The sequence below is a fragment of the Procambarus clarkii genome, chromosome 59, assembly GCF_040958095.1.
Source record: "Procambarus clarkii isolate CNS0578487 chromosome 59, FALCON_Pclarkii_2.0, whole genome shotgun sequence".
Lineage (NCBI taxonomy): Eukaryota > Metazoa > Arthropoda > Malacostraca > Decapoda > Cambaridae > Procambarus > Procambarus clarkii.
The window spans coordinates 19,032,420-19,046,055 of record NC_091208.1 but is presented as its reverse complement, the minus strand read 5'-3'; the positions used below and the strand labels follow the sequence as shown (position 1 = coordinate 19,046,055).

The following is a 13,636-nucleotide window of genomic DNA, read 5'->3' as shown; positions in this document are numbered from 1 at the left end:
CAAGCTCTGGTTCGTTCTTGCAGACTGTGGCGTGCGCTGATTGGTTCTTGCAGACTGTGGCGTGCGCTGATTGGTTCTTGCAGACTGTGGCGTGCGCTGATTGGTTCTTGCAGACTGTGGCGTGCGCTGATTGGTTCCATTCAAATCATACCGCTCTCCTGCATGGAAACTGGACATGCTCTGGTTGGTTCTTGCAGACTGTGGCGTGCGCTGATTGGTTCTTGCAGACTGTGGCGTGCGCTGATTGGTTCTTGCAGACTATGGCGTGCGCTGATTGGTTCTTGCAAACTGTGGCGTGCGCTGATTGGTTGTTTCCCAGTATGGGAAAGCATTAGATGTTGGTTCGTGTTGTTTGTTTATAGCGAGGGTAAAGTCGCTCGCTGGAGGGATCTATTTAGATAAGATCCCCCCCCCCCAAGTCAGCCGTAAAAGTTTATTAATGTCGGTACTTAAACCTTTGAGAACAGGTTTTATATTTAAAGGTAATGAAGCAAGAGTTTCGTGCTGTGGTGGACCTTGGAAGGTGTGTGTGTGTGTGTGTGTGTGTGTGTGTGTGTGTGTGTGTGTGGGTGTGTGTGTGTGTGTGTGTGTGTGTGGGTGTGTGTGGGTGTGTGTGTGTGTGTGTGTGTGTGTGTGGGTGTGTGTGTGTGTGTGTGTGTGTGTGTGTGTGTGGGTGTGTGTGTGTGTGTGTGTGGGTGTGTGTGTGTGTGTGGGTGTGTGTGGGTGTGTGTGTGTGTGTGTGTGTGTGTGTGTGTGTGTGTGTGTGTGTGTGTGTGTGGGTGTGTGTGTGTGTGTGTGTGGGTGTGTGTGGGTGTGTGTGGGTGTGTGTGTGTGTGTGTGTGTGTGTGTGTGTGTGTGTGTGTGTGTGTGTGTGTGTGTGTGTGTGTGTGTGTACTCACCTATTTATATCAGTAAGATCGAGCATTAGCTTTTGTGTGTGTGGATTAGTTCATTTTCTTCGGGGACAGGCAGCCTATGTATGTATATACGTTAGGCTTATAATGTTGTCTCTCCTCTCTCCCCTTCCCCCCGCCAAGGTGGAACAACTGACCCTCCCCAAAACCATCAATAGTGTCCCCACACACACATGGGAGTGTACATGGGTGTCCCACATACACACACACATGGGAGTGTACATGGGGGGCCGTTCCAAACAACAGTCTTATTGATCAAGTAATTACAAAACATCGTTAGGGAGTGAATTCCACCTAGAGGTATACCCCGCTTTTCTCTCTTAATACAGTATACCCCTGAGTTTACCTTAAGCCTGGACTATATCCAGAACTAACGTATACTTGTAGGTTGTTTAGTAAGGTATTGTGGGGTCTTAATAACCCTCCACAGGTTGATATATAAGCCTAAGACTCAACCCCAAATCAAATTTTGAGATTTGTTATCCATTTTCTCTTGGCTTTAAAGAAAACTGATCCCGTCTGTCTCATGAAGTTTATGGCAAACTAACCTAATCTCTCAGTGGACCTAGTTTTCTACTACTATTAATGTTATTACTAATAACAATAATAATAATAATAATAACAATAATGGTATGTTTTAAAAAATTTAAAGAACATGATACTGTGGTTAATTTATTGTTGCAAAAACATGAATAATTACTAAATCCACAGAGCAAATCAGGTATAAAACGACTCGCAAAATATATGAAAGATTTATTATTGGAAAGCCAGGTACATTTTAGGCCAGGTGTGTGGGTAGGTGTGTGGGACCCAGAGCGCCCACACACACATGTCTGACACACGTCTAGGCACTGACCTGGAACCTTATAGGCACTCAATATTCAGTCTGGCACTTCAGGTCAAGGGTTTTAAATGGTGGAACGAACATTGTTTATTCTCAAAGTAGGTGTGTCGGGTGTGTGTGTGTAGGTATGTGTGTAGGTGTGTGTAGGTGGGGGCAGGGACATACATGGACACATGTGAGAGAGAGAAAGTCAGAGGAAGTGTTCTCAAGAACAACCACATCTCAGCAAGAACATTCTCATGTATACTGATATTCTTGTATATTTTCATACTAATACTCCTGTTTACCTTTTTGCAGAAGTGATCCGGCAGGAGAGAAAAGCGCGGTAATACACAGGTATGTATGTTCTGTATATATATATATATGTCGTACCTAATAGCCAGAACGCACTTCTCAGCCTACTATTCAAGGCCCGATTTGCCTAATAAGCCAAGTTTTAATGAATTAATGTTTTTTCGTCTACCTAACCTACCTAACCTAACCTAACCTAGCTTTTTTTGGCTACCTAACCTAACCTTACCTATAAATATAGGTTAGGTTAGGTTAGGTAGGGTTGGTTAGGTTCGGTCATATATCTACGTTAATTTTAACTCCAATAAAAAAAAATTGACCTCATACATAGAGAAAAGGGATGCTTTATCATTTCATAAGAAAAAAATTATAGTAAATATATTAATTCAGGAAAACTTGGCTTATTAGGCAAATCGGGCCTTGAATAGTAGGCTGAGAAGTGAGTTCTGGCTACTAGGTACGACATATATATATATATATATATATATATATATATATATATATATATATATATATATATATATATATATATATTATATATATATAGCTCACTATATTTAGGAACAGATAAGACAGTCATAGTTATTTTTACAAGTTTGATTTGATATGGTTTAATCTTCATATAAATTTATATAAAACGTTTTGTTTCAAACAATAGAGAAGCAAGAAATGTTATATTAAAACAGGTTAATTGTTATACTCTTTCAAGACAATTATAGACCCGAATCAAAAGGCTGAAATAAGTTATTTTAGTAGTTTAAGACTTTTTTTCCCTGTTTAGTGCCAAGAGTTCTAGTTTAGTTCATTTATTATGCACCCCATACCAATCTTGTGGGCGGTAGTAGGAAAGGGTTATACCAAGAGATTATACATTATCTTATATTTTTTATATATTCTAGCATTTTATATTCTTGCTGGTGCGTACATCATCACATGACGACATGCAGACAACAGTTAAGATCAGCACTGTTTCTGAGACACAATAACCTCTGCTAATATGGAAAAACAAATGACAGTCTCCTTCATATAATCTGCAAAAAACCCTCTTTATGAATTCTTGAAGGTGTTTCAGTGGTATTTAAAACGATTTATTCCGCTAATTTAAGAAACATATGACAGTCTCCTTCACATATTCTGCCAATTTTTATTGACTTACAGGTATTTCAAGTGGTATTTAATACGATTTATTCCGCTAATATAAAAAAACAAATGACAATCTCCTTCACATATTCTGCCAATCCCTGTTTATTGACTTACAGGTGTTTCAATGGTATTTAATACGATTTATTCCGCTAATATAAAACAAATGACAATCTCCTTCACATTCTCTACTCGTTTTGACACTTGCGTGGTGTTTGAGGTTATAATATGACTTTCTTAATGCTAGAAGTGTCTCTCACCACATATATATATATACCTAACTCACATAACTATATGTAACATGAGTAATCTTCACCATTCTGTTTTTTTTCTCCAGTCCCAATGTGTGTAATTTTAGACGGTGGTGATAATTGTTAAGTTAATTATGTATTAATTTATTTTTGTTTAAGTATTTACCAGGACTTTTACGAGACATCAACGACACGGAGACTGAAAAAAAAATTAGCCTACAGAACCCCTTCACAGGTCCGAGTTCGAATCCACGACGATTCAAGTGTAATATATATGTATATATATATATATATATATATATATATATATATATATATGACTGAAAACTCACACCCTAGAAGTGACTAAAACTAGACTAGACTAGTTTTCAGTCGCATATAGTCCTGGGGACCATTCAGGCTTGTTCGCATATATATATATATATATATATATATATATATATATATATATATATATATATATATATATATATATGTCGTACCTAGTAGCCAGAACGCACTTCTCTGCCTACTATGCAAGGCCCGATTTGCCTAATAAGCCAAGTTTTCATGAATTAATTGTTTTTTGACTACCTAACCTACCTAACCTAACCTAACTTTTTCAGCTACCTAACCTAACCTATAAAGATAGGTTAGGTTAGGTTAGGTAGGGTTGGTTAGGTTCGGTCATATATCTACGTTAATTTTAACTCGAATAAAACAAATTGACCTCATACATAATGAAATGAGTAGCTTTATCATTTCATAAGAAAAAAATTAGAGAATAATTAATTCAGGAAAACTTGGCTTATTAGGCAAGTCGGGCCTTGCATAGTAGGCCGAGAAGTGCATTCTGGCTACTAGGTACGACATATATATATATATATATATATATATATATATATATATATATATATATATATATATATATATATATATATATATATATATATATGGAAATAACAACCTACAATTTTAGGAAAGGAAACACAAGGAAACGTAGACTGAATAAGCTCTCTGAATATGAGCTCACTGCTGAACAGGGTCCCAAATTGGGAGCCTGTTCAGCAGTGAGCTAAAATGACAGCTGTAGTTTCATGGCATGAAGTCAGGTGTCCTGGGAACAGGGGCGAGCAGTAGGTAATAACCTTGTTACATAATCGCTCACCAAATCTGCTAACCAGTACCTTGCGGAGGAGCTATCCAAATGTGGATATTACATAAAGTTGATGTTAATAAAGTTTTCGATTGGGCAGTAGAAAATAACACGATGTTTAACGGTGATAAATTCCAGTTACTAAGGATGTGGAAAAAAAGTAAAGTGAAAACCTTACATGAAATACATGTTATAAGACCCAATCAGCTCTGCCCATAGTAGGAAAGCAGCATGTAAAGGATCTGGGGATAATGATGTCTGACGACCTAAACATTTAGGGTGTATAATCAATCATATATAGTGTCAGCTAGAAAAATGATAGGATGGATTATGATAACCTTCAAATCCAGGAATCCCATCACAGCGCTCCTCTTCAAATCACTTGTGTTGTCCCGTCTTGAGTACTGCTCAGTATTCACTTCCCCCTTCAGAGCAGGAGAGATTGCTGAAATAGAGGGAATACAGAGAACATATACGGCATTCATAGACGCGATAAAGCCCTAAATTATTGGGAGCGTCTCAAAGCTCTCCAAATGCTCTTCCCTAGAAAGAAGACGAGAGAGATATCACTATCACTATATATATATATATATATATATATATATATATATATATATATATATATATATATAATATATATATAATATAGAAAATGTAGGCCAAGTTTCAAATTTTCATAGTAAATTAACAACATACTGGAGTGAACGATATGGAAGGAAATGCAGAACAGAGCCAGTGAAGAGGAGCCAATCATAGACACAATCGGAAAATCTGATTGAACATCAGAGGTCCACGGTTGTTCAATATCCTTTCGGCAAGTATCAGAAATATTGCGTGAACAAATTTTGAAGTCTTCAAGAAAAAAACTGGATATTTTTCTTCAAAAAATTCCGGACGAACCGAGCTGTAGTGGATATGTGGGCGACTCCAAGCAACAGCCTGTTGGATCAAGCTGTCACAAGTCAAGCCTGCCCTCGGGCCTGTCAAGTAGGTAGACCTAGCTCTCACAGTCAAGCTTGTCCTCAGTCCGGGCTTGGGGAGTTGAAGAACTCTTAGAACCTTCTCCAGGTTGACCAGACCACACACTAGAAATTGAAGGGACGACGACGTTTCGGTCCGTCCTGGACCATTCTCAAGTCGATTGTGATGAGGAGGTAGGGACAGGCAATCAACATACTTCAGCCACGTTATTGTGACTCATCGCCTTCTCCAGGTATGATCCAGGTAAGATCCATACCCATCTTATGGGGCGGTAATGGAAAAACTTCAAAGAGGCATATAATGGGCTCAGAACTTAACCCACAAATTCATTTAGCTGAACAAGTTACAATCTGATAAGCTAGTTAAATATCTGATAAGCTAGTTAAATATCTGATAAGCTAGTTAAATAGTTGATGCATATGTGATTAGTCTCTCATGGAGCAATTTCGTTCGAGAACTGGACGCAGCCAGTTACTGAACCGAGCAATTTACATATGTAGTGAGCCAGTTACATATTTACTAACCTCAAGGTAAGGTACCACCCGCGCCCATACTGCGGTCAGCGGTGGAAAGTTCATGTAGATGTGCTGCCCACAGTAAGATGGATATTGTGGCTATCCTAACACAATATCCACAATTGTGGATATTGTGTTAGGATGTGTGTCTGTATCTCCTTATCTTGAGGTGGTTTCGGGGCTTAGCGTCCCCGCGGCCCGGTCCTCGACCAGGCCTCTTCGTTGCTGAATTAGTCAACCTCACTTTCAGTAAACTAATTACACACTTCTTGAAAATGTGAAATAGAATTATCTCTAAATTGTTAAATCTGTTAACAGTGACTCATTATTTTCACCACAACTCACAGATGAGGGGGGGGGAGGGAGGGAATTATCAGGGAGAAGCACCAAGTCATTACGACTATATAGCACTGGGAAGGGGTCAGGATATAAGGATTAGGGGATGGGACGGAGGGGAAGGAATGGTGCCCAACCACTTGTGGAAGGTCGGGGATTGAACGCCGACCTGCATGATGCGAGACCGTCGCTCTACCGTCCAGCCCAAGTGGTTGGGGAAGGGGAGGGATAGTGGAGGCTGGGGGAGGGATGGGGGGGGGGTGGACGGGATGGAGGAGACATAAAGTAGGAGACATTGAAGGGGAAAGTTTTGTTGTGGGTCAACACAGGCTGGGTATGGCGGCTTCCTGTCCCCCCCCCCCCTCTACCACCACCACCACTACCGCCACCACCACCACCACCACCATTACTACCCCCACCACCACCACCACCAGCACCACTACCCCCACCACCACCACCACCAGCACCACCACCACCACCCCCACCACCACCACTACCCCCACCACCACCACTACCCCCACCACCACCACTACCCCCACCACCACCACTACCCCCACCACCACCACTACCACCACCACCACCACCACCACTACCCCTACCACCACCACTACCCCCACCACCACCACCACCACTACGACCACCACCACCACCACCACCACCACCACCACCACCACTACCACCACCACTACCCCGACCACCACCACCACCACTACCCCTACCACCACCACTACCCCCACCACCACCACCACCACCCACCACCACCACCACCACCACCACCACCACCACCACCACCACCACCACCACTACCACCACCACTACCCCCACCACCACCACCACCACTACCCCTACCACCACCACTACCCCCACCACCACCACCACCACCACCACCACCACCACCACCACCACCACCACCACCACCACCACCACCACCACTACGACCACCACCACCACCACCACCACCACCACCACCACCACTACGACCACCACCACCACCACCACCACCACCACCACCACCACTACCACCACCACTACCCCCACCACCACCACCACCACTACCCCTACCACCACCACTACCCCCACCACCACCACCACCACTACCCCCACCACCACTACCCCCACCACCACCACCACCACCACCACCACCACCACCACCACCACCACCACCCTTGTAGTACTCAAGCCAGTCCATCCTGTTGTGGCAGTACTTCCCAGTAACGATGAGGACCATAGTACATATACCGACATACAACGCAATAGGAAAGTACAAATCTGTACTAGTTAAATTTAGACAAAACTGAAAAAATTTTGCATTTATGTTGCGCAGATAAACTAATCTAACCTAACTTTCCTAAGCCTAATATAGTACATATTTGTACTATACTAAACCTTGGAATATATAAATAAATTTTTTCGGACTATATAAAATGAATAGTACAGAGTTCTACTATCTAACTGCTTAATACGTCAATATTTGTACTATGGTGAAAATAGTTACAAAAATGACTATTTAACCAAGTGGATTGGCACAATCCCAGGCCAGACGGAAACGTTTGGGCACGTTTCCTTTCCCCCCTGATGTCAAGGTCGCCTGGAGTTAGTCAACTGTTGTGGGTTGCCTCCTGGGAAAGGTCAGTGGTCGACCTCGATGTGACCAAGTACAGCCATACTGTCCCCGTTACAGGAATTACTTAGACGAGTAGTAAGTTATTATTTTGTAATTAATAGTACCTTGGACCAGTATTTTGCTTCTTCCTGAGTCGTTGCACCGTAGAGTACCGTGACACAGTGCCCTCTACGGTGAAGGGCCGTGGTCAACCCGGCCTCACAACTAGTAGGTCTCATTTTGTACGTAATGGTCCTCCAATGTACTAATTACAAGGTACTGTGGTGTGAAAAGTAGCGGGTTACAGATATCTACGTTTTCTGTGGGCTGTGGGATGTTAGGTGGTTGGTAGTGGTAGTTGTGGTGGTTGGTGGTGGTAGTTGTGGCTGCTGGTGGTAGTTGTGGTGGTAATTGTGGCTGCTGGTGGTAGTTGTGGTGGTAATTGTGGCTGCTGGTGGTAGTTGTGGTGGTAATTGTGGCTGCTGGTGGTAGTTGTGGTGGTAATTGTGGCTGCTGGTGGTAGTTGTGGTGGTAATTGTGGCTGCTGGTGGTAGTTGTGGTGGTAATTGTGGCTGCTGGTGGTAGTTGTGGTGGTAATTGTGGCTGCTGGTGGTAGTTGTGGTGGTAATTGTGGCTGCTGGTGGTAGTTGTGGTGGTAATTGTGGCTGCTGGTGGTAGTTGTGGTGGTAATTGTGGCTGCTGGTGGTAGTTGTGGTGGTAATTGTGGCTGCTGGTGGTAGTTGTGGTGGTAATTGTGGCTGCTGGTGGTAGTTGTGGTGGTAATTGTGGTCCCCATGCCGTCCTCAGGCCAGGGTCGTCCAACAGACCCCAAGACACATTCGTCAGTTTTAACTGCATAATCAAAAACGTTATTTTCTAAACTATATAAATAATATTATTAATTATAATTTGCATATAGTATAATGTTATTATAATTTGCATTATAGTATAATGTTATTATAATTTGCATTATAGTATAATGTTATTATAATTTGCATTATAGTATAATGTTATTATAATTTGCATTATAGTTAGGGCTCAGATTAGGTGAGTTGTTTAGGGTCTAGTGGAGAATATATGTATTTATTAAACAGAGAGAGAGAGAGAGAGAGAGAGAGAGAGAGAGAGAGAGAGAGAGAGAGAGAGAGAGAATGAGAATTCGAACACAGGAAAAGAGCGAGTGGTACACAGGTTCGTACAAGCTGTGTACCACATGGACGAGCCAATTGGTAGACAGCTTCGAACACAGGAAATTAGCAAGAAGTTGAACAATTAATCTGTTCAAGAATAATTACTTTCAAATGCTATGGTTGGGAACTCCGGCTGGCTACCTTGAGGTTACCTTGAAGTGCTTCCGGGGCTTAGCGTCCCCGCGGCCCGGTCGTCGACCAGGCTACAAGGACTGATATGAGTCGTCCTCAGAAGGTAGTAAGCGAATTTTATATATTATATTCTGAGAATATCCTTCCCATTCAGCCTGAAGCCTCATTATATTCAGACTGAAATAACGGGCTTAGGCTGTGAAGGATTATTATTAATTGGGTTAATTTTTATTATTAATTGGGTTAATAATCCATCCCGGGCCTCAGTCCCCATTCTCTATGATTGTCATTCCGTTAAAAATGCGACTGTTGCCTAATCAACAGCAGGCTTTCGTAACGTGTTCAGTTACGAAACCTGTTCATCTTTCCGAAGTCACGGCGACGTAGTGTGTGTGTGTTAAAGAGTTTACGAGGTGGGGATCAAGCAGTCCTCTAAAAATAGCGTGGCTTTTCGCTCGTATGCGCGCTATGGCCAAAAACTGACGTAATTTGAAATGAAATCGGCTCACGAAAGTGATGCACTGTCCCGTTTTCTGTTTGGGTCCTCCAGCTTGGTCTGTTAGGTTAGGGGAGTACACTTTCAATTAACGTTTTTCATGACGTTTTGAAACTTTAGGAGAATTTCCTGCCTTCCTAACTTACCCGAGGACCCTCAACTTACTGTTTTGAAAAAAACAATCCTAAATTTATTTTATTTTTTTTTTATTTTCAAATTACGTCAGTTTTCGCCCATACTTGCAAACGGCTAAATTCAGATGTAACTTGTAAGAGAACAGGTTGTGTGGATAACAGAAATAACCAGGAGCCAGATTCACGAAGCAGTTACGCCAGCACTTACGAACCTGTACATCTTTTCTCAATCTTTGGCGGCTTTGTTTCCAATTATTAAACAGTTAATGAGCTCCGAAGCACCAGGAGGCTGTTTATAACAATAACAACAATTGATTGGCAAGTTTTCATGCTTGTAAACTGTTTAATAAATGTAACCAAAGCCGTCAAAGATTGAGGAAAGATGTACACGTTCGTAAGTACTTGCGTAACTGCTTCGTGAATCTGGCTCCAGGGGTCGGGAGCCATCTCGCAGCAGCGTCTCCAACCTCGTAAGCTGGTTGATGAATACAGACTTAAGCCGCCATGATTGTGGGGACATGTACAAGTGTTGTGAGTGGATATGTGAATGCTCGATGAATCCTGGTCCGAACGTTCGAGCCCAAGCAATCCTAAATAGAGCTAGTACATTGGTTGAGAGGCGGGACCAAAGAGCCAGAGCTCAACCCCCGCAAGCACAACTAGGCGAGTATAACTAGGTGAGTACATACAATGCCTAAAGCCACTAATACGCGCAGCGTTTCGGACAAGGCGTGTAAACAAAACACTTCGACTGAAACTTAACTCTTAATATTCCTAACATATTGAAGCTGATGCATAAAAATCGTCAATATAACTGTGCTGCTTTACGGGCTCACCATAGCCCGTGCTACATGGACACTTCATTCTGAGTAGCTAAATCTAAAACAACAACAACAACTGTGCTGTAGTTTTTGCATTTGTAAAGAATTAGTCGAATCTGGAGCATACATGGAGAGGAACTTGGTCCAACAGGCTGGTGCTTGGAGCGCCCCGCAGGTCCACATATCCACTACAATCCGGTTGGTCCGGCAACTTTTGCAAAAACTTGTCTAATTGATTCTTGAAGACATCCATCTTTGTTAAGGCAATATTTCTATTGCTTGCTGGGAGGGTATTGAACAGCCGTGGACCTCTGATGTTCAGACAGTGCTCTCTGATTGTGCCTATGGCACCTCTACTCCTCACTGGCTCCGTTCTACATTTCCTTTCGTATCTTTCGCTCCAGTATGCTGGGCTGGACGGTAGAGTGACGGTCTTGCTTCATGCAGGTCGGCGTTCAATCCCCGACCGTCCAAGTAGTTGGGCATCATTCCTTCCGAATCCCCGTCCCATCCCAAATCCTTATCCTGACTCCTTCCCAGTGCTATATAGTCGTAATGGCTTGGCGCTTTTTCCCTGATAGTTCAATTCCAGTATGGTGTTGTTCCACTGTGCAAATTTGGGACCTGACCTTCCAGTATCTTCCATGTATATATTATTATTTGATACCTCGTCTACTTACCAGAGAGAACATTCTCAGATCTGTGAGACGATCCCAATAATTTAGGTGCTCTATCGAGTCTATGTATGCGGCATATGTTCTCTATTTTTCTTCTGTTTCAGTAATCTCTCCCGCTCTGAAGGGGGGAAGTGAGTACCGAGCAGTACTCAAGACGGGAAAGCACAAGTGATTTAAAGAGTACTCAACTAGTTGTGCTTGCAGGGGTTGAACTTTGGCTCTTTGGTGTTAACATTGTGGTGGGATCCCTGGATTTGAAGGTTCTCATAATCCATCGGTTCATGTTCTTGGCTGCCGCTGTATTTGCTCGGTTGTGTTCACTAAATGTCAGGTCGTCAGACATAATTCTCAGATCTTGTACATACCTCTAATTGTTGATGTTATCTCAACGGGTTTTTTAACATTCTTCAACACGCTAGAATGCTTAAGCGATAAATAATTATATTAAACTAAAATGGACATATATTTAAATAAAAGAAATTAATATATACAAATTCGGATTGTCCCCTTGCAGAACGTCCGTGTTTATAGATTCCATTGAGCCTCAGATCGTGGTTAAAAACGATTGAATGACCTCAACTCGTGACTGACACAGACTATATTAATTACTGAAGAGGGGCAGGGAGGCCTGCCCCATGTGTGTACAAACCTTTTAGCGTAGAGAGTAGAGTTGGAGCAGTGTTGTGGAGAGCTGAGGTGGTGTGTCTCCCCCGCAGGCTGGGATGACTTCGGTGGCGGCGCCCTTCGGGGCCACCACCGCCCTCGCCGACCTCGACGCTATCACTGATGAGGAGCGACTCAGGATGATGGTGAGTCTTCCCCTCCCCTCCCCTCCTCTCCCTGCGACCCTCAGCCATATTATGGTCGTCCCCTCTACTAGCATATCCTCTCCCTGACCTCTACATCCTCTCCCTGACTATCCACCACTCCCTCTCCCCGCTCCCTTAGATGAGACGAAGGAACCGTTCGGATCTGGTCTGTGTATGACGTCGCATAACTTTAAACAAAAAAATGGCTTGCCTTAGCGCAAGTTTTACTCTAAGGTAACGTCGGGTGTGAATGCCCAGATGGGGGTCACTCTCCCAGGGCCGAGGTCACTCACGACTAAGGTCAATTTCCCCCGGAAAATATCTTTTTCGTGTCACATATACAGACCTGGATTCGACGGTTGAATTTCAGTATCTGTTTCCCATCTTCTGTGACTCACAATAACAACACGCGCCCTAACTCTCCCAAAATGTGGCTTCTGCATGTTTGCGCTGGATAATATGTACTGACGTGACCTTCCCTGCCTCCTGTATCTTTCTGTACACATGCAAAGTTGTATACATATATCCACACGCATGCAGACTCATATATACATTCATATATATATATACTTGCTTCCCATGTTTGCACTCATATACTTACAAACAGGCACCGACACACTCACTCACTCACCCATGTTGCTTACAGGAATGTGTATATTAATCTGATCTCTTTAAGGTAAGTCAAATCATACCTTGTCTAAGTATATTTGGATGCGTAATGCAAATTAGCTGACTTTATAAGTGTACATCAGAGAACATTGCAAGTACACTTGAGAGTTCCTAAAACATACTTATCTAACTTACTTGTCAGACCATTAATAATAAATGAGGTTAATTATTGAATTAATTTATCTATAAGTTATATCTGTCATATAAATTAATTATATATATATATATATATATATATATATATATATATATATATAATATATATATAATATATATATATATATATATATATCTATATATATATATATATATATATATATATATATATATATATATATATATATATATATATATCTGTAAATAATATAAATTATGTATTGTAATTTATATTTACTATGATTATATAGTTACCTATCAGTACTTACCTATATGTGCCTGTGGTGTCTAGCACTTTCTGCCCAGCTTAATAGCCTTGTAGTATACCTGTTGTGTTATAATTGAACTATTCTAACTTTGGCATATCCTTCTCGATTCTGGCCTCTTAAAGTTGTGGATGGAGGTGGCTTCCATAACTTCTTTTCTTGTCTGGTCTGTAGTTAGTTTAGTTCATTTATTATGCACCCCATACCTTGTGGGCGGTAGTGGAAAGGGTTACAGAGGCACATAATACAGAGACTGAACCCAACAATTCATTTAGC

General features: G+C 41.9%; 1 protein-coding gene across 1 annotated transcript in view; it reads left to right on the top strand.

Annotated features, from left to right (window-relative positions):
- Positions 1 to 13,636, top strand: part of LOC123768120 (titin) — a 212,002-nt gene that overhangs the window by 68,439 nt on the left and 129,927 nt on the right. The window contains 2 exon segments of the mRNA XM_069306921.1: positions 2,054 to 2,094; positions 12,177 to 12,269. Of these exon segments, the coding sequence (XP_069163022.1) occupies positions 12,183 to 12,269 (87 nt within the window). The 5' untranslated portion in view covers positions 2,054 to 2,094; positions 12,177 to 12,182.